At 43.7% G+C, this 22048-nt stretch overlaps 1 protein-coding gene across 1 annotated transcript in view; it reads left to right on the top strand.

Moving 5' to 3' along the window:
• Positions 1–4171: 4171 nt before the first annotated feature.
• LOC139266641 (PC3-like endoprotease variant B) overlaps positions 4172–22048 on the top strand; it is a gene marked incomplete at its 3' end in the record, with an annotated part of 827273 nt that continues 809396 nt past the window's right edge. Inside the window, exons 1-2 of the mRNA XM_070884230.1 lie at positions 4172–4741; positions 12116–12240. Coding sequence (XP_070740331.1) covers positions 4172–4741; positions 12116–12240 — 695 coding nt within the window. The remainder of the gene's footprint in view (positions 4742–12115; positions 12241–22048) is intronic.

Consider the following 22048-nt stretch of genomic DNA (forward strand, 5'->3'; position numbering starts at 1 on the left):
AAGGATTAAGTGAGTGGGCAAAAATTTGGCAGATGGAGTATAATGCTGGAAAATGTGAGGTCATGCACTTTGGCAGAAAAAAATCAAAGAGCAAGTTATTATTTAAATAGAGAAAGATTGCAAAGTGCTGCAGTGCAGCGGGACCTGGGGATACTTCTGCATGAAACACAAAAGGATAGTATGCAGGTATAGTAAGTGATCAGGAAGGCCAATGGAATCTTGGCCTTTATTGCAAAGGGGATGGAATATAAACGCAGGGAAGTCTTGCTACAGTTGTACAGGGTATTGGTGAGGTCACACCTGGAATACTGCGTGCAGTTTTGGTTTCCATATTTACGAAAGGATATACTTGCTTTGGAGGCAGTTCAAAGAAGGTTCACAAGGTTGATTCTAGAGATGAGGGGGTTGACATGAGAAAAGGTTGGGCCTCTACTCATTGGAATTCAGAAGAATGAGAGGTGATCTTATCGAAACGTATAAGATTATGAGGGGGCTTGACAAGGTGGATGCAGAGAGGATGTTTCCACTGATGGGGGAGACTAGAACGAGAAGGCATGATCTTAGAATAAGGGGCCGCCAATTTAAAACGGAGATGAGGAGAAATTTCTTCTCTCAGAGGGTTGTGGATCTGTGGAATTCGCTGCCTCAGAGAGCTGTGGAAGCTGGGACATTGAATAAATTTAAGACAGAAATAGACAGTTTCTTAAATTATAAGGGAATAAGGGGTTATGGAGAGCGGGCAGGGAAGTGGACCTGAGTCCATGATCGGATCAGCCATGATCGTATTAAATGGCAGAGCAGGCTCGAGGGGGCCGTATGGCCTACTTTTGCTCCTACTTCTTATGTTCTTATAAATATAGGCCTTGTCTACTCAATCTCTCCTCATAGGACAATCTCCCTATCCCAGGAATCAGTCTGGTGAATCTTCATTGCACTCTCTCTATGGCAAGTATATCCTTCCTTAGGTAAGGAGACCAAACTGTATTCAAGACTCCAGGTGTGACCTCACCAGGGCTCTACATACTCAAATCCTCTTGTAATGAAGGCCAACATATCATTTGCTTTCTTAATTGCTTGCTGCACCAGCATGTTAATTTTCAGTGATCCGTGTACAAGGACATCCAGGTCTCTCTGAACACCAACATTTTCCAATCTCTCATCATTTAAAAAAAATACTCTGCTTTTATATTTTTTCTCTCAAAGTGGATAACTTCACATTTCTCCCAATTATATTCCATTTGCCATGTTCTTGCCCATTCACTTAGCCTGTCTATATCCCCTTGAAGCCTCTTTGCATCCTCTTCACAAATTACATTCCAACCTAGCTTTGTATCATCAGCAAACTTGGATAGATTACATTTGAGCCCCTCATCCAAATCATTAATATCGATTGTGAATAGCTGAAGCCCAAGCAATCCGTCAACCCAAAAATGATCCGTTTATTCCTACTATTTATTCCTACTCTCTGTTTTCTGTCCACTAACCCATCCTCAATCCATGCTAGTATATTACCCCCAATCCCATGAGCCCTCATTTTGTTTAATAACCTCTTGTGTGGCACCTTATCGAATGCCTTCTGAAAATCCAAATACACCACATCCACTCGTTTCCCCCTTATCACTCTTGCGAGTTCCAACTCAAAGAACTAAAAAAAAACTCCAACAGATTTGTAAAACATGATTTTCCTTTCATAAATCTGTTGACTCTTCCAAATCTTCTTTTCTAAGGGCCCGGTTACGACTTCCTTAATAATAGATTCCAGCATTTTCCCTACTACGAATATCAGGCTAACTGGTCTATAGATCCCCATTTTCACTCTCCCTCCTTTCTTAAATAGTGGGGTTATATTTGCTACTTTCAATTCATGGGAACCGTTTAGAATCTATGGAATTTTAGAAGATGACAACCAATGCATTCACTTTCTATAGCCACTGTTGTGTTCATACTCTGTTTGTTACACGAACCCTCACTAGACAGGCATTTTCACACACTGCTGTAAACACGCTGGTTCATGCTAGTTTGGGACACCATTTTGGGAGTTGCTATAAAGGACACAGTAAGTTACATTACTCCTGTTTCAGTTAGTCTGTTTATTTATGTACACAACATAATTTGCCAATGAGGACGAATCAAATTAACCTTCCTAGCCCCCTGGCTTTCCTCTCTACACCCTGGACCCTCCAACCACATGGCCAAGATAGATAAAAAGCTTTTCTACGTATATCACAGTGAGTGGGTTAGACGGCAACAACGTAACACCAGCTCGCTGTCATTCAATACTTATCCATTGCCTCGGCACTGAAGGCCAACACAGCTTTGGCCAAATCGAAGACACCGAGTCCTACGACTAAGCGGTAAGTGCCCTAGAGAAATATTTTGGGCCAAAGCAAAGTATCATGATGGATAGATACAAATTTCATCAAAGGGGGCAAGGAAACAGTGAACCAATCAAACAGTATATCATTTCATTAACTGAACTGGCCGCTACATGTAACTTTGGAGCACTCACAGGAGGAAATGATCAGGGATCAAATGATTGAGGAAACAATGGTCCCCAACATTCGGGAACGCTTGCTAATAGAGCATGATAAATTGACATTAGACAAAGCAACTAATTTGGCCATCCAAATCGAATCAGCGCTTTCCAATTCAAAAGCGATCAGATCCCCTGCTCCCCCTGTGCAGCAGACTTCAGCTACAGCCCATGTGCAAGGCGTTCGTCCAAAGCGGAAATCACAGCAGAGACCCAGGGCTAGTAATAAACCACCAATACGGATTGCGGGCTTAACTTCCACTGCTTTAACTGAGGGGGCAAATCACACTCAGCAAAGAATCCTAACTGTCCTGCACGTGGGAAGAAATGCTCTGCATGTGGTAAAATGAACCATTTTGCTAGTGTCTGTCGCTCATTGCAGCATATTCGACATGTGGATAACCCTGATAATGATGAACCCAGTATGGTTTACACCGTTGGTGACATTTCGCACATCGGTCTGGGCAAATTCAAGGGCTGTGATGTAAACATTGATGGCACGTCCATCTGGCTCCTCATTGACCTTGGAGCCAAAGTCTCCATATTGAGCGAGGTTGTGTACAAAACCCACTTCACGCACTATCAACTGCAGCCCGCAACTTCCACTCTGCATGCATACTCGGACTCCAAAATTGAGGTACTTGGGTTCATAACTGTGCCGATATACTACATGGACATAACTTTTGAGAATTTCTCGTTTCATGTCGCGAAGGGACGAAGCCTCATGGGCGTTGACCTTTTGACAAGCTCGGGTTCAAAGTTTACGATCCAACCGGCACACCTGTGTACACAGTGGACTTTGACGAGCAGTATCTCTCAATCTTCACAGGATTTGGAGTGACAACAAAATTCTGCCATCATCCCCGCATTGACCCTTCTGTCAGACCGGTTACGCAGCGACTTCACCGTCTCCCATTCGCGGTTTGTGACCAAGAATCTGCCGAATTAACGTGACTCGAATCTCAGGGAATCATTGAGAGCATCTTCTCCTCACCCTAAATCTTGAACTTAGTCATTGCTTGGCGTAAAAATGGGGAGTTCCCCCTATGCATCGACCTGAAAGAAGTCATCAAGTGCTCTCTTCCTACCATCGACAAACTGTCTTCAGAATTCCACGGCTCAATAGTTTTTACGAAATTCGACATGCAAATACCGCTCGCGGAGAACAGCAAACCGCTCATGGCATTCACGATGCATGGTGGTCTGTATCAGTATCAACACATGCCCTACGGACTATCTTCTGCACCAAGTGTATTTCAGAAGATTGTTACTACTATACTAACAGGATTAGAGGGCGGTATCGTTGTCTGTGGACGGACAATGGAAGAACATGACCAACGACTTCATACAGTTATAGCTAGACTTGTTGCCGATCAGTTTACATTCGCTACTGGAGAAATAAACTTTCTGGGCTACAGAGTCACAGCACAAGGTGTCAAGCCAATACTTGACAACATTGACGCGATCCAGCGAATGCAGGAGGCTACCAATGTCAAAGAACTTTCATCATTCCTTGGCACTTGCAACTTCTATTTGAAGTTTGTCCCACACTACACGCACATGGCTGAACCACTTCACAAGTTGCTGTGCAAGGACATCCCTTGGGAATGGACAGATTCCTAGGCTCAAGCATTCACCATGCTTAAGGAGAAAATCACATCCCCTCCTATCCTCGCACAGTTTGATTTGAATGCCGCTACGTACGTCACCATGGATGCATCAGGCACCGCCATGAGTGCTGTGTTCTCGCAATGGATTGACAGCCTGGAATGCCCAGTGGGCTTCGGCTCTCGCACGCTCTCGTCTGCAGAACGTAAATACTCTACAGGGAAACGCGAAGCAATCGCTTGCATCTACGCATGTGAACGCTGGCACATCTATCTCTATGGCAGGAAATTTACCCTCTATATGGATCACCAAGCACTAACTATGCTGCTCGCTAGAACTGGATCTGGGCACAGACCAATACGAATCAGCCGATGGTCAGATCACTTTCATTATTATAACTTTGATGTACAGTACATCGCTGGCAGTCGCAACCACGTAGCTGACCTGCTCAGCCGCTCAACACCTGTTTCGAACTCTGGTGCTGACTTGTTCACAGATGACGACACACATGCCACGTCGATCATCACTCAATCCATCAGAAACCTTGGCTCCTGCGCCAAACTCGAAACCGAATCACAGCATGATGCTACGCTCCAGCATGTGAGCCACTTCTTCCAGATTGACTGGCCTAAGCAAATTCCGGAAGAGCTGAAAACCTTCCACAGACTTCGCGATAAATTTTCCGTTTGGAATGATGGCTGCCTAGCTCGTGGTGATAGAACAGTAATTCCCAAGTTGCTTCAACAGCGCGTTCTCTCATTGGCACACGATGGACAGCCTGACATTGTCCACGTGAAGCAGAGATGTCGCGATTCAGTATTGGGGCCTTGGATTGACACTCGCATCGAGAAGTTTGTCTCACACTGCGAAGCATGCAGTCTGAGCGAAAAGGCCACAAACATCTGACCAGCACCAATGAAGCCCATTATAATTTCTTTCACTTCCTCATTCTCGCTAGACCCTTGATTCTCCATTATTTCCGGTAAGTTTTTGCTGCATCTTTTGTGAAGATGGACACAAAGTATTTGTTTAATTTCTCTGCCATTTCCTTATTCCCCATTATCATTTCTCCTGTCTCAGCCTGTAAGGGACCCACATTTACTTTAGCTAATCTTTTCCTTTTTACATACTGAAAGAAGATTTTACAGCCTGTTTTTATGTCTCTCGCTAGTTTACTCTCTTAAATTCTATTTTCCCTTTCTTGATTAATTTCTTGGATCTTCTTTGCTGAATTCTAAAATCCTTCCAATCCTCAGACATACTGCTCTTTTTGGCAACATTATAAGCCTCTTCCTCAACCAAAGAATGTGGCCTGGATCTTCAAAGAAAAGTGTAATTAAAAACAAAAATTGTATTGGCCCCTTTGGTAAGAAGATCAAATGATGCAAAGTAAAGTGGAATGGGTGCTCCGGTGACCTTCCTCCCAACTAGGCTGGCAATTAGGTGCTAATGTTTCCAGCAATGCAGGGCTGCCAGATGCAGCTGTCGTGGTGTAGGTGGTCTACAGATCATGCAAATGAGGTGTCCTCTGACTGACCCTGCATATCCTAGCAGGGGCAGTGCCAGAGGGCACTGATGGGTGCTATCCCAAGGAACTGGCTTGATTTTCAGTCCCATGCCAGGGAACAGAAAAAGGGAGTAGCATTCATAAAGACCACCCCAGCTCCTGCGTGCAGACTTAATTAGGAAGGTTAAAATTTACTCTCCTTTTTTTGTGCACCTCATTTTGTAGAGCCGTAAAGGAACTTACATAGAAACATAGAAAATAGGTGCAGGAGTAGGCCATTCGGCCCTTCGAGTCTGCACCACCATTCAATATGATCATGGCTGATCGTTCACCTCGGTAACCCTTTCCTGCTTTCTCTCCATACCCCTTGATCCCTTTAACCATAAGGGCTATATCTAACTCTCTCTCTTGAATATATCCAATGAACTGGCATCAACAACTGTCTGCGGTAGGGAATTCCACAGGTTAACAACTCTCTGAGTGAAGAAGTTTCTCCTCATCTCAGTCCTAAATGGCTTACCCCTTATCCTTAGACTATGTCCCCTGGTTCTGGACTTCCCCAACATCGGGAACATTCTTCCCGCATCTAACCTGTCCAGTCCCGTCAGAATTTTCTATGTTTCTATGAGATCCCCTCTCATCCTTCTAAACTCCAGTGAATACAGGCCCAGTCAATCCAGGCTCTCCTCATATGTCAGTCCTGCCATCCTGAGAATCAGTCTGGTGAACCTTCACTGCACTCCCTCAATAGCAAGAACATATTTCCTCAGATTAGGAGACCAAAACTGAACACACTATTCCAGGTGAGGCCTCACCAAGGCCCTGTACAATTGCAGTAAGACCTCCCTACTCCTATACTCAAATACCTGCATGCCAACTTTCAATGACTGATGTACCATGACACCCAGGTCTCATTGCAGCTCCCCTTTTCCTAATCTGCCGCCATTCAGATAATATTCTGCCTTCGTGTTTTTGCCACCAAAGTGGATAATCTCACATTTATCCACATTATTCTGCATCTGCCATGCTTTTGCCCACTCACCTAACCTGTCCAAGTCACCCTGCAGCCTCTAAGCGTCCTCACAGCTCACACTGCCACCCAACTTAGTGTCATCTGCAAACTTGGAGATATTACATTCAATTCCTTCATCTACATCATGAATGTATATTGTAAATAGCTGGGGTCCCAGCACTGAGTCCTGCGGCACCCCACTAGTCACTGCCTACCATTCTGCAAATGACCCGTTTATCCTAACTCTCTGCTTCCTGTCTGCCAACCAGTTCTCTATCTACGTCAGTACATTACCCCCAATACCATGTGCTTTAATTTTGCATACCAATCTCTTGCGTGGGACCTTGTCAAAAGTCTTTTGAAAGTCCAAATGCACCACATCCACTGGTTCTCCCTTGACCACTCTACTAGTTACAAATTCAAAAAATTCTAGATTTGTCAAGCATGATTTCCCTTTCATAAATCCATGCTGACTTGGACCAATCCTGTCACTGCTTTCCAAATGCGCTGCTATTTCATCTTTAATAATTGATTCCAACATTTTCCCCACTACTGATGTCAGGCTAAGTGATCTATAATTACCCGTTTTCTCTCTCCCTCCTTTCTTTAAAAAGTGGTGTTACATTAGCTACCCTCCAGTCCACAGGAACTGATCCAGAGTCAATAGAATGTTGGACAATGATCATCAATGCATTCACTATTTCTAGGGCCACTTTCTTAAGTAGTCTGCATCCCAGAGTATCAGGCCCTGGGGATTTATCGACCTTCGATCCCATCAATTTCCCTAATACAATTTCTCGTCTAATAAGGATTTCCTTCAGTTCATCCTTCTCACTAGACCCTCAGCCCCCTAGTATTTCCGGAAGGTTATTTGTGTCTTCCTTCGTGAAGACAGAACCAAAGTATTTGTTCAACTGGTCTGCCATTTCTTTATTCCCCATTATAAATTCATGTGAATCTGACTGCAAGGGACCTATATTTGATGTCAGACACTGCCACAGGACAAGCTGAACTTTGTGCTTTAATTAATGTTTAAAAAAGATATGGGTACTGTTGCGCAATTCTGTGTAATCTAACGATGATACAAGTGTCCTGGAAGATGACATGAGTGAGGAAATTTTACGAAACCATGCTTCAGCATGGAGCCTCAGTACTGGGAGCACAATTTTATAAAATTACTCCTGAGGCCTTCAGATTTGTCAACCAAGGTGTTTTTCAATTTTAGTGGAACTTATTCATGATTTCTTAAATTTAATTAATTTTGAATTAACTACTAATTACAATTAAACTCTCTGCACACTGGATTCAGTGTTTGCATACTCAATAATAAAAAAAAATAATGAATTTTTATAAGGTCCCATGACATCCTGTGGTTGTCCCAAAGCTCGACACCACAACTGAATCATTTTTGAAATGTAGTTACTGATATTATGTAGACAAATGTAGCTAATTTCAAATCTTAAGTTTAATGTATTGGGCCAAAGGGAGCTAATGCAGCTGTTTCCAACATTACAACAGTGACTACACTCCAAAAGTACTTCATTGGCTGTAAAGCATTTTGAGACATCCAGTGGTTGTGGAAGGTGCTGTAGAAATGTCAGTCTTTCTTTCTTTATGGACTTTACTATGTGTAAATTAAACAGCAAATAATATGTATTACAGATCACTCTAGTTTGGTTGTGTTGTTTGAAGGAAGAGTGTTGTCCAGGACGCTATAGGAGAATTCTCTACTCTTCTTTGAACAAGGGAATTTTACATTCACCTGAAGGCAAACAGGGCCTTGGTTTAACATCTTGGCCTAGAAATTAGACCGTGCCCAAATTCCGATGTGATCTGGGCACAGTGGTCACTGCGCCCGCCTAAACAGACACGGGAAACATATGTTATTCCTTTGTTCTTTATCTTATTGCAGGTATTAACTCATTTATTTTAAATGTGTTACTACTTCCTTTTAATACAGTTCAGAGATGGAGTATTCCAGAGAGTAGGGCCAAGGCTTTACCCCAAGTGGTTAGGCAAAGAGAAGTTGGGATATACAAAAGAGCAGAATTTTAGGACAGGTGAAGGAGGAGATATAAGGATGCAGAGATAGGGTGGCAGAAGTCTATGGAGGGTTTTAAAGATGAGCACGAGGATCTTAAGCTTAATGTGTTGGACCAAAGGTAGCTAATGTAGGTCTAAAAAGATGGGGAAGATGGACAAGGGGGACAGTGCTAGAAGGATACAAATTTCTAGGTTTTGGGTAATTTGGAGGTTATGGAAGGTGGGAAGCCACAAAGGAAGACATTGAAGAAATTGAATCTAGGTCTGACAAGAGCTTGCATTAGAGTTTTAATGGCTGAAGAGCTGAGGCAACTGAAGCATTGTGGAGGTGGAACTAAGCAGTCTTGGTGATTGATGAGATGTTTGGTTTGATGCCCATTCCGCATTGAACAGAGTGCTTAGCTTTTGCGCAGTGCGGTTCTGTGTGAGCAAGTTGCTGGGGAGTACGATGGAATCAATGACAAGGGAGTAGAGTTTATGACTGGATCAGAAAACGTTGGCTTTGGTCTTCGCAATGTTCAGTTAGAGGAAGTTTTGACTTAATTTTGGACAGATGGTGTGGCTGTCTGCAGTTGGTCATGAGGTTGAAGGAAATGGTTTAGAGGCATTCATAGAATCATCAAATCATAGAAATTTACAGCATGAAAGGAGACCATCAACCATTGCCCTTTGCTTCCTGCCTCTGAGCTAATTTTGGATCTAACTTGTCATTTTGCCCTGGATCCCATGTCTTTTACTTTCTTGACCAGTCTGCCATGTACGACCTTATCAAAAGCTTTGCTAAAATCCATATACGCTACATCATACGCACTGCCCTCATCGGCCCTCCTGGTTACCTCCTCAAAATTCAATCGAGTTAGTCATATATGATCTTCCCTTGACAAATCCATGCTGACTGTCCTTGATTAATCCATGTCTTTCCAAATGACGATTTATCCTGTCCCTCAGGATTTTTTCCAATAATTTTCCCACCACTGAGGTTAGGCTGACTGGCCTGTAGTTACTCGGTTTATCCCTTTCTCCCTTTTTAAACAAAGGTACAACATTAGCAGTCCTCCAGTCCTCTGGCACCACACTTTTAGCCAGAGAGGACTGGAAAATGATGGTCAGAGCCTCTGCTATTTCCTCTTTTGCTTCTCTTAACAGCCTGGGATACATTTCATCTGGGGATTTATCCACTTTCAAAGCTGCTAAGCCCCTTAATACTTCCTCTCTCACTATGTTTATCACATTTGATATTTCACAGTCCTCCTCCCTCATTGCAAAGTCTGCATTGCCCCTCTCTTTTGTGAAAACAGATGCAAAGTATTCATTACGAATCATACCCACATCTTCTGCCTCCACGTACAGATTTCCTTTGTGGTCTCTAATAGGCACCACTCTTTGGGCCCAATTTTGGCCATGACTCGCATCAATTTTTTTGGAGTAAGTTGTTTTTCTGGCTTAAGTTTAAAAAATGAAATTTTCCCCAAAACATTTGCTCCAAAGTAAGTCAGTTAGGTATGTTTTTTTTAGTTCAATTTTTTTTTTCAAAAGGGGGCGTTCCCAGACACTTACACCAGTTTTGGCCATTTATGCCACTTTGGCCAGCAAAAACTTACTCCAAATCGACTTCGGTCAGCATATGTGGCTAGCTCTGAAAAACATTGCGGGCAGTTAAGAAATCGGCGCAGTTAAGTAAGTAAGGACTTGCACCCAAGCACCAAACATTTCAAATAAAAGTTAAAATAACTAACTAAAAATAAAGAACTCAGGTAAACAATTGATTAACAATTAAATATATTAAGTAAATCCTACCTTGGACCGGCTTGTACGGGAGGCCATTTGGTGTGGGATAGGGGCGGCCGGCAAAAACACATCAGGAGGCTGGGGGTGGGGGAAAGGCAACGCTCCATGGCATCGGGTGGTGGGGGTGGCGGGAAGGGAGAGGAAAGGCAGGGCTCGACGGCATCGGGAAGGAGGGAGAGGAAAGGCTGGGCTCGGTGGCATCTCGGGTAGGGTTCTGACAGCCTGGGCTGCACTCGGACACAGGCGACCATTCGGTCACGGCTAGGGACGTCGAACAGTGGGTCCTGCTGACAGCTTGCAGGACATGCTGGGAGAGCGAGGAGCATGCGCGCAGACTCCACTGCGCATGCGGACAGCTGCCAGCAGTGTTTTCAGCGCAGAGCTGTAGCTCTGCCCCTCGCACTCCACCATGGATGCCGCACCAGGACCCAGGACATTCGGCAGAGGGGCCAGAATACTAAAAGTTTTTTGGCACCCTTTCCAGCGCACAAAGTCAGCACATAAAGGGTCAGTGCGCCAAAAAAATGGGTTGGCCAAAATTGGGCCCATACTCTAGTTATCCTCTTGCTCTTAATGTATTTATAAAATATATTTGGGTTTTCCCAAATTGGCCTCATTCATGACTTTAGAGTGTGGTCTCAGTTCTGGACTGAAGGGATTCAAACAAGAAGTTCCAGCTGAAGTGGGCCTGGGGATGTTCGTTGATGTCGCATTCAGGAATCTTAGAGAGGAAAGGGATGTTAAGGATGGGAGGGTAGCTGAAGAGCCTGAATAGATTGAGGATGGGTTTCTGAGGGGAGGGATGATGATGGCAGTTCTAAAAGGAAGCTGGATGATGACTGAGGAAGGAAATGGATTTCATAATGGAGAGATTGGCAAGGGCTGCGTTAAGATGAAAAAGAAACCTTTTTTGAATTCATGGTATGTAAGCATCACTACCAAGACCAGCATTTATTGCCCATCCCCTAATTGCCCTTGAGAGGGTGGAGGTGAGCCGCTGTTGAACTGCTGCAATTCGTGTGGTGAAGGTACTCCCACAGTGCTGTTCAGGAGGGAGTTCCAGGATTTTGACCCAGCGATGATCCAAGTTAGGATGGTGTGTGACTTGGAGAGGAACTTGGAGGTGGTGGTGTTCCCATATGCCTGCTGACCTTGTCCTTCTAGGTGGTAGAGGTTGTGGCTTGGGAGGTGCTGTCAAAGAAATTGTAGAAGGTCAGGGGATCGGAACTGAAATGGGTGCAAAATATCTGAAACTAGATTTGGGTGAGTAGCTCAAAGATTTTTGATGGAGTCCAGCCTGAAAAAACTTGAGAATTGATGAATCAGAAAGTTTTGTTCCAATTTATTGTCAAATTTATACCAGCCTTGAACAATGGCTTATGCAAAGATGTTTCTCCATCATTTTAGTGGTAGGTGCAAATGCATTAAATATTCATCCACTTATATTATCAACAGTAATTTCTAGGCTTTAGTCTCAAAATTAATTACTGATAGTACAGTACAAGGTAAGAAAGCAAAGCTCATTGCAGTACCTGCAACACAGCCTTGCAATATTCATCCGATGTTGGCTGCGTGCCTGTCTTTAAACCTTGTGTCATTTGCTGTCTTGTGCTTTTGGAACCAGGGGCTGAAGAAATGGCTGATTCAGGTTTATGACTTGAGACTTGCTGGCCAGGGATTTCCACATCTGCACTCGCCAGCCCATGATTTTCCAGAGGTTGAAGTTACTGAGCAGAATATCGCATACTGGCAAGCACAGAAATGGGAAAACTTGGCTGCTGGTCTTGCTGTTCATTTTCTTCATTCTTCATCACATCTTTAGTCTACCCCTTTATTCGTATATAACTCTTCAAACCAGGGTATTTGATCAGACTTAAAAGTGAATCAGTGAGCTTGCTGGACTACTATATAGTTTCATCTGAAAAAAATCTTGAGAGTCTTGCCTTCCAAGGAGGGCTGATCGGGAAAAGGATGATAAGAACCCAAATCATTAATTAGATGGCAGATTTGAGCAATAGGTGAGGATAAATCAATTTATGTGCTGTAGACCATTTATCATTATCCATTTAATAGCAGGTGGTGGATTTATAATCAACTCAAATTAATAATAATTATGTTTAGGAGCAGGAAAGATTTAATGCTATGAAAATATGTAATATATAAGAATGTGGATCCTGCTTCTCCCACAGCACCAAAATGTCCCTAATCAAATTCATAAATGATATGCTCTGTGACTGGCTGTGCTGCATTATTCTCCTTTGCCTTTCTTGAACTATCTTTGACATGGTTTATCCTCCTCCAACACTGTTTCTCCATTGTCCAGCTTTATGTGACTGCCCTCATTTGGTTACACTCTATGGCCATAATTTTCCAGCAGGGCAGTGAGCAGGATTAGTGACAGGTCCGGTGGAAAGCTTGATATTTTTGACAACAGGTCGGGAATCCACTGTCGCCTCGCTCATACACGCCTTTTCCGAAGTCGGGTCTGTCAACGCTGAGCAGACCTGACAGACGGTGGTGGGTGACCCAATTCAGGTAATTAGTGGCTTGTTTAGAGTTTACCTTTTGCATCTGACAACTTGCCCATGCGGTTTACACTGGACGTGGACCACGTCTGTCAAGCTGAGGCGGGAGTTCAGTGGCCATTGAATCAGCTGTTGAGTTGACAGTTTCAAAAGTAAAGTAAAAGCTCCCTCCTTACAGAAATATCTTCCCTCAGCTACAAACTCTTCCTCACTGCATTGCCACTATTGATTAAGCATGCTGCAAGTTTATACACCAGCCACCATCCAGTCTGACTTCATTACCACTCTCGCCATTGACAGATCACTTCTGTTATCTCTACTTCATCTGCCATCTATTCCATCAGCATGGGTGCCCTTTATACTCTCTCACCTTGGTCCTCGGAATCCCACCACGATCAGCCCCAACACCAGCAGCACCAGGCACACCAACAAAACTAACCTTCTCCACAATTAATTGATGCTGCACAAGACAGAGTGCATCAGCACCCGACCACATTGCTGCCCAGGACACCAGCGATGGCAAAGGTGCACACACACCTGTCCGAGAAACCAAAGTGTTGAAAATAAAGGTTTCAGTCTTTGATACCACATTAACAGAAACTTTACATGAACATTGCATTAAAAAAACCCAAGTGCCTACCCTTGTATGTTGTTAGTTGGTATGATTGCACTAGGATGAGGGTGAGTGTGAGGGGTGACCAGTGAGATAGGGTGTGATAATATAGATAGAGATGAATGGGTGGAGGTGCAAGATAAGTTGTTGTGTGCAAGGATGTGCAGGAGTAGGGTAGAGATGGCAGAGGATTGGGATATGATGAGACACACAGGAGGATGAGGTTGAGTGTTGAGGCTTTCTACTAAAATTTCATGCTCTACTGAGATCATTGAAACATTTGCGGCACTGCACCCAGGTCCTCCTGACCTCATCCCTGCTTGTACCTTCCTCCTGTAATAGAAACATAGAAATTAGGTGCAGGAACAGGCCATTCGGCCCTTTGAGCCTGCACCACCATTCAATTAGATCATGGCTGATCATTCAACCTCAGTACCCATTCCTGCTTTCTCTCCATACCCCTTGATCCCTTTGGCTATAAGGAACATATCTAACTCCCTTTTGAATATATCTAAAGAATTGGCCTCAACAACTCTCTGCGGTAGGAAATTCCACAGGTTAACCACTCTGAGTGAAGAAGTTTCTCCTCATCTCGGTCCTAAATGGCTTACTCCTTATTCTTAGACTGTGACCCCTGGTTCTGGAACTCCCCAGCAATGGGAACATTCTTCCTGCCTCTAACCTGTCCAATCCCATCAGAATTTTATATGTTTCTATGAGATCCCCTCTCATTCTTCTAAACTCCAGTGGATACAAGCCCAGTTGATCCAATCACTCCTCATATGTCAGTCCTGCTATCCCGGGAATCAGTCTGGTGAACCTTCGCTGTACTCCCTCAATAGCAAGAACGTCCTTCCTCAGATTAGGAGACCAAAACTGAACACAATATTCCAGGTGTGACCTCACCAAGGCTCTATATAACTGCAGTAAGACCGCCCTGCTCCGATACTCTCATCCTCTAGCTATGAAGGCCAACATGCCATTTGCTGCCTTCACCGCCTGCTGTACCTGCATGCCAACCTTCAATGACTGATGTTCCATGACACCCAAGTCTTGTTGCAGCTCCCCTTTTACTAATCTGTCACCATTCAGATAATAATCTGTCTTCCTGTTTTTGCCACCAAAGTGGATAACCTCACATTATACTGCATCTGCCATGCATTTGCCCACTCACCTAACCTGTCCAATTTACCCTGCAGCCTCTTAGCATTCTCCTCACAGCTCACACTACCACCCAGCTTAGTGTCAGCTGCAAACTTGGAGATATTACATTCAATTCCTTCATCTAAATCATTGATGTATATTGTAAATAGTTGGAGTCCCAGCACTGAACCCTGCGGCACCCCACTGGTCACTGCATGCCATTCTGAAAAGAACTCATTTATTCCGACTCTCTGCTTCCTGTCTGCCAACAAGTTCTCTATCCACATCAATACATTACCTCCAATACCATGTGCTTTAATTTTGCACACTAATCTCTTGTGTGGGACCTTGTCAAAAGCCTTTTGAAAGTCCAGATACACCACATCCACTGGTTCTCCCTTGTCCACTCTACTAGTTACATCCTCAAAAAAATTCTAGAAGATTTGTCAAGCATGATTTCCCTTTCATAAATCCATGCTGACTTGGACCGATCCTGTCACTGCTTTCCAAATGCGCTGCTATTTCATCTTTAATAATTGATTCCAACATTTTCCCCACTACCGATGACAGGCTAACTGATCTATAATTCCCTGTTTTCTCTCTCCCTCCTTTTTTAAAAAGTGGTGTTTCATTAGCTACCCTCCAGTCCATAGGAACTGATCCAGAGTCAATAGAATGTTGGAAAATGATCACCAATGCAGCCACTATTTCTAGGGCCACTTCCTTAAGTACTCTGGGATGCAGACTATCAGGCCCCGGGGATTTATCGGCCCTCAATCCCCTCAATTTCCCCAACACAAATGCCTGACTAATAAAGAATTCCTTCAGTTCCTCCTTTTCACTAGACCCTCGAACCTCTAGTATTTCTGGAAGGTTATTTGTGTCTTCCTTAGACAAGACAGATCCAAAGTATTTGTCTGCCATTTCTTTGTTCCCCATTATAAATTCACCTGATTCTGACTGCAAGGGACCTATGTTGGTCTTCATTAATCTTTTTCTCTTCACATATCTATAGAAGCTTTTGCAGTCAGTTTTTATGTTCCCTGCAAGCTTACTCTTATACTCTTTTTTCCACCTCCTAATTAGACCCTTTGTTCTCCTCTGCTGAATTCAAAATTTCTCCCAGTCCTCAGGTTTGCTGCATTTTCTGGCCAATTTATATGCCTCTTCCTTGGATTTAACATTATCCCTAATCTCCCTTGTTAGCCACAGTTGAGTACCTTCCCCATTTTATTTTTACTCCAGACAGGGATGTGCAATTGTTGAAATTCATCCATGTAATCTATAAATGTCTGCCATTGCCTATGCACTATCAACCCTTTAAGTATCATTTGCCAGTCTATCCTAACCAATTCATGTCTCATACCATCGAAGTTACCTTTCCTTAAGTTCAGGACCCTAGTCTCTGAATTAACACTGTCACTCTCCATCTTAATTAAGAATTCTACCATATTATGGTCACTCTTACTCGCAGAACAAGATTGCTAATTAGTCCTCTCTCATTACACAACACCCAGTCTAGGATGGCCAGCTCTCTAGTTGGTTCCTCGACATATTGGTCTCGAAAACCATCCCTAATACACTTCAGGAAATCCTCCTCCACCGCATTGCTACCAGCTTGGTTAGCCCAATCTATATGGAGATTAAAGTCGCCCATGATAACTGCTGTACCTTTATTGCAAGCATCCCTAATTTCTTGTTTGATGCCATCCCCAACCTCACGACTACTGTTTGGTGGTCTGTACACAACTCCCACTAGCGTTTTCTGCCCTTTGGTATTCCGCAGCTCTAATGTGCAATCAGGCTGTGTTGACCTCTTGGGGAGGTCTCTTCCACCCATCAGAAGGAAAGGGGACCTCCCAGCTTGCTGTGACTCCTTCCATGAGCATAGGGAGGGAGTCATCGGAGAGCCTGGGTGCCATCCTGCGCCTTTGAGCAGTCATTGTCAGTGTTTGTTGCTCTTCAATGCTGGAGAACACTGACAGCACATGAATTTGGACATGGTTCCTTTCAGGAAACAGGCTGATGACGCAACATCAAATGATGTTGCCAGACTCACTTCCTCTAATTGGCTGGGAAATGAACTGGGTGGGCTTAATAAGCCCCATCAAGGGTCATTCATTTCACAGAGTGAGATGGAGCCAGCAGCGGAGTTGGGACCCGCCACCAATGTCTTCTCTTCCCATTCCCACATCATCACCTGAAGAGCCCCCCGAGGATCCATCCTTTCTTGGCTACATGCTGACCCCTGGTGACATCCTCTACAAACACAGGGTCAGCTTTCCCATGCACAATAATGGCACCCAGCTTCCCCACTCCACTGCTTCTCTTGACTCCTCTATTGCCTCTGAGCTTTCAGACTGCTCATCCAAAATCCAGTGTTTACTGGATTTAATTACATTTGTTTGAACCCAGCACAATTTTACAAGTTTATGCTCTCACTGGAAATGTACAACGGGAATTCAGGCACATGCCCATTATGACATTCTGTGTATTCTCATTCCCATTATGCACTCCTGGCGGGTGAAGCAAAAACTCAAATTAACCCAACAGTGTTTTAGGCAGCATTTTTTTTTAAACTTATTCTTAGGATATGCATTTATTGCCTATCCTTAGTTGACCTGAGGTTTGACGCAAGTGAATGGCTCACCAGGCCACTTCAGAGTCAACCACGTTAGTGTGGGATTGGAGTCACATTATAGGCCACACCCAAAAAGGACAGCAGGTTTCCTTCCCCAAAGGATATTGGTGAACCAGTTGGGTTTTTATGAAAATCCGACAGCTTCTTGGGCACTTTTGCTGATACCGGCATTTATTAATTCCAGATTTAAAAAAAAATTCAATCTCAAACTGACATGTGGGATTTGAATTTACAATCTCTGCATTAATCGTCCATTAACATAACCACAACACTACCATACCCTTTTGTGATGCAGACTGTCAGAGATGAAAAATACATTGATTATATAAAGAACCTACTGATTATGTTGTGAATCTAAAATCTCATTACAGAGTTTTCGTTTACATTCTTTTTTGGGAGGGGCATTTTTTCTTTTTCCATCTCTTTTTGTGCCCGGTGACAAATGCTGTTCCCTGACTCAGAGGTTAGGTAAACCTAATTTATTCTGAGGTCTCTGCTAGTGCTGCTGCTGAGGCAGACACAGAGCGTGGAGCAGTCAGGCTTCTCATCCTCTGAATTTCCTTCTTGCTTTATGGGGACATGTCTCTCTCTCTCTCTCTCTGATATTTAAATCATGCTGTTTGGGGAATTGTGGGCTGACACCCATATCCTACACCCTGTGGTGTAAAGTGCTTGAGCATCAGCATGTGGCACCACCATAGTGCCATATATCCAGGTCATCTTGAACGTATTTTTGTGATCAACACTGCAAGATGAATTTGTGATCATTTCTGGCTCTAGGGGATCATTTCATAGAGCATGCCTGAACAAACAGCAGCAAAGACAGAAACCTTGCTGTGAATTTTCAGTGTAAGCACAGCCAGAAGAAGATGATGTATGATGCAACGTGTAACTGCAAAAGGCAAAGTCCCAGTGTGTTAGTGAGGTAAATGGGCCAGGAGATCCTGAGCTCGCTCATCAAAATGTACGGGTTAATTTGCTGTGGTGGGCACACAACTCGCGCAATTTACGTCATACATACAGGAGGTAGCACTTTGACAAATGTGAGGCACACAGCACCAGATGGGATTGAATTGTTGTACATATATAGGAGTTGGCACTGAGATGGATTTAAGCCATAGGAACATCCTGTGGTATGAATGAGAAAACCCATCCAGCCTATTCAGCTCAAGGCTGACTGTGGCTAGCAATAAGAAGGACAATTTTATTCTTGCTATGCATAAAGTTGGTTGAATGTTAAAGACTAGTTTTGGTCCTATGAATAGGGCCATTCGAATTTTCCAGCACTTCAATTTCTGCAGCAAGCCAATTAAGTTCTTCAGCATGATGATGCAGACTCTCCAGCAAACTACAGAAAAGCACAAGAGGGCAGGAAAAAGAGTGGGAGAGCGCTAGTGATAGGGGATTCGATTGTAAGGGGAATAGATAGGTGTTTCTGCGGCCGCAAGCGAGACTCCAGGATGATATGTTGCCTCCCTGGTGCAAGGGTCAAGGATGTCTTTGAGCGGGTGCAGGACATTCTGAAAAGGGAGGGTGAAACAGCCAGTTGTCGTAGTGCACATTGGTACTAACGATATCGGTAAAAAAAGTGATGAGGTCCTACAAGACGAATTTAAGGAGCTAGGGGCTCAATTAAAAATTAGGACCTCAAAAGTAGTAATCTCAGGATTGCTACCAGTGCCACGTGCTAGTCAGAGTAGGAATCGCAGGATAGCTCAGATGAATACGTGGCTTGAGCAGTGGTGCAGCAGGGAGGGATTCAAATTCCTGGGGCATTGGAACTGGTTCTGGGGGAGGTGGGACCAGTACAAACCGGACGGTCTGCACCTGGGCAGGACCGGAACCAATGTCCTCGGGGGTGTGTTTGCTCGTGCTGTTGGGGAGGAGTTAAACTAATATGGCAAGGGGATGGGAACCAATGCAGGGAGACAGAGGGAGACAAAAGCAAAAGACAGAAAGGAGATGAGTAAAAGTGGAGGGCAGAGAAACCAAAGGCAAAAAACAAAAAGGGCCACTGAATACAAAGGGGCTGCAGGAGGGGTCAAAACTAAAAATCATGGTTTAAAAACTAGTATTAAAACACTCTACCTAAACGCACGCAGCATTCAAAATAAAGTAAATGAGTTGACGGCACAAATCATTACAAATGGGTATGATTTGGTGGCCATTGCAGAAACGTGGTTCCAGGGTGGCCAAGACTGGGAATTAAACATACAGGGGTATCTGACGATTCGGAAAGATAGACAAGAAGGGAAAGGAGGTGGGGTAGCTCTGTTAATAAAGGATGATATCATGGCAGTTGTGAGAGACGATATTGGCTCTAATGAACAAAATGTTGAATCATTGTGGGTGGAGATTAGAGATAGTAAGGGGAAAAAGTCACTGGTGGGTGTAGTTTATAGGCCCCCAAATAATAACTTCACAGTGGGGAGGGCAATAATCAAGGGAATAATAGAGGCATGTGAAAAAGGAACGGCAGTAATCATGGGGTAATTTAACCTACATATCGATTGGTCAAATCAAATCGCACGGGGTAGCCTGGAGGAGCAATTCATAGAATGCATACGGGATTGTTTCTTAGAACAGTATGTTACAGAACCTACAAGGGAGCAAGCTATCTTAGATCTGGTCCTGTGGAATGACGCAGGAATAATAAAGGATCTCCTAGTAAAAGATCCTCTCGGAATGAGTGATCACAGAATAGTTGAATTTGTAATACAGATTGAGGATGAGGAAGTCGTGTCGCAAATGAGCGTACCATGCTTAAACAAAGGGGACTACAGTGGGATGAGGGCAGAGTTGGCTAAAGTAGACTGGAACCACAATTGAGGAACAGTGGAGGACTTTTAAGGAGCTCTTTCATAGTGCTCAACAAAAATATATTCCAGTGAAAAAGAAGGGCGGTAAGAGAAGGGATAACCAGCCGTGGATAACCAAGGAAATAAAGGAGAGTATCAAATTAAAAAACCAATGCCTATAAGGGGGCCAATGTTAGTGGGAAAATAGAAGATTGGGAACATTTTAAACGACAGCAAAGAATGACTAAGAAAGCAATAAAGAAAGGAAAGATAGATTACGAAGGTAAACTTGCGCAAAACATAAAAACGGATAGTAAAAGCTTTTACAGATATATAAAACGGAAAAGAGTGACTAAAGTAAATGTTGGTCCCTTAGAAGATGAGAAGGGGGATTAAATAATGGGAAATGTAGAAATGGCTGAGACCTTAAACAATTATTTTGCTTCAGTCTTCACAGTGGAAGACACAAAAACCATGACAAAAATTGCTGGTCACAGGAATGTGGGAAGGGAGGACCTTGAGACAATCACTATCACTAGGGGGCTAGTGCTGGACAGGCTAATGGAACTCAAGGTAGACAAGTCCCCTGGTCCTGATGAAATGCATCCCAGGGTATTAAAAGAGATGGCAGAAGTTATAGCAGATGTATTCATTATAATGTACCAAAAGTCTCTGGACTCTGGGGAGGTATCAGCGGATGGGAAAGCAGCTAATGTAACGCCTCTGTCTAAAAAAGGGAGCAGGCAAAAGGCAGATAACTATAGGCCGGTTAGTTTAACATCTGTAGTGCGGAAAATGTTTGAAACTATCATTAAGGAAGAAATAGTGGGACATCTAGATAGGAATAGTGCAATCAAGCAGATGCAGCTTGGATTCATGAAGGGGAAATCATGTTTAACTAATTTACTGGAATTCTTTGAGGATATAACGAGCATGGTGGATAGAGGTGAACCGATGGATGTGGTGTATTTAGATTTTCAAAAGGCATTCGATAAGGTGCCACACAAAAGGTTACTGCAGAAGACAAGGGGACGCGGAGTCAGAGGAAATGTATTAGCATGGATAGAGAATTGGCTGGCGAACAGAAAGCAGAGAGTCGGGATAAATGGGTCCTTTTCGGGTTGGAAATCGGTGGTTAGTGGTGTGCCACATGGATCAGTGCTGGGACCACAACTGTTTACAATATACATAGATGACCTGGAAGAGGGGACAGAGTGTAGTGTCACAAAATTTGCAGATGACACAAAGATTAGTGGGAAAGTGGGTTGTGTAGAGGACACAGAAAGGCTGCAAAGAGATTTAGATAGGTTAAGCGAATGGGCTAAGGTTTGGCAGATGGAATACAATGTCGGAAAGTGAGAGGTCATCCACCTTGGGGGAAAAAAAACAGTAAAAGGGAATATTATTTGAATGGGGAGAAATTACAACATGCTGTGGTGCAGAGGGTCCTGGGGGTCCTTGCACATGAATCCCAAAAAGTTAGTTTGCAGGTGCAGCAGGTAATCAGGAAGGCGAATGGAATGTTGGCCTTCATTGCGAGCGGGATGGAGTACAAAAGCAGGGAGGTCCTTCTGCAACTGTATAGGGTATTGGTGAGGCCGCACCTGGAATACTGCGTGCAGTTTTGGTCACCTTACTTCAGGAAGGCTATACTAGCTTTGGAGGGGGTACAGAGACGATTCGCTCGGCTGATTCCGGAGATGAGGGGGTTACCTTATGATGATAGATTGAGTAGACTGGGTCTTTACTCGTTGGAGTTCAGAAGGATGAGGGGTGATCATATAGAAACATTTAAAATAATGAAAGGGATAGACAAGATAGAGGCAGAGAGGTTGTT

This window comes from Pristiophorus japonicus, chromosome 7, assembly GCF_044704955.1.
Source record: "Pristiophorus japonicus isolate sPriJap1 chromosome 7, sPriJap1.hap1, whole genome shotgun sequence".
In the NCBI taxonomy this organism is placed as follows: Eukaryota; Metazoa; Chordata; class Chondrichthyes; family Pristiophoridae; genus Pristiophorus; species Pristiophorus japonicus.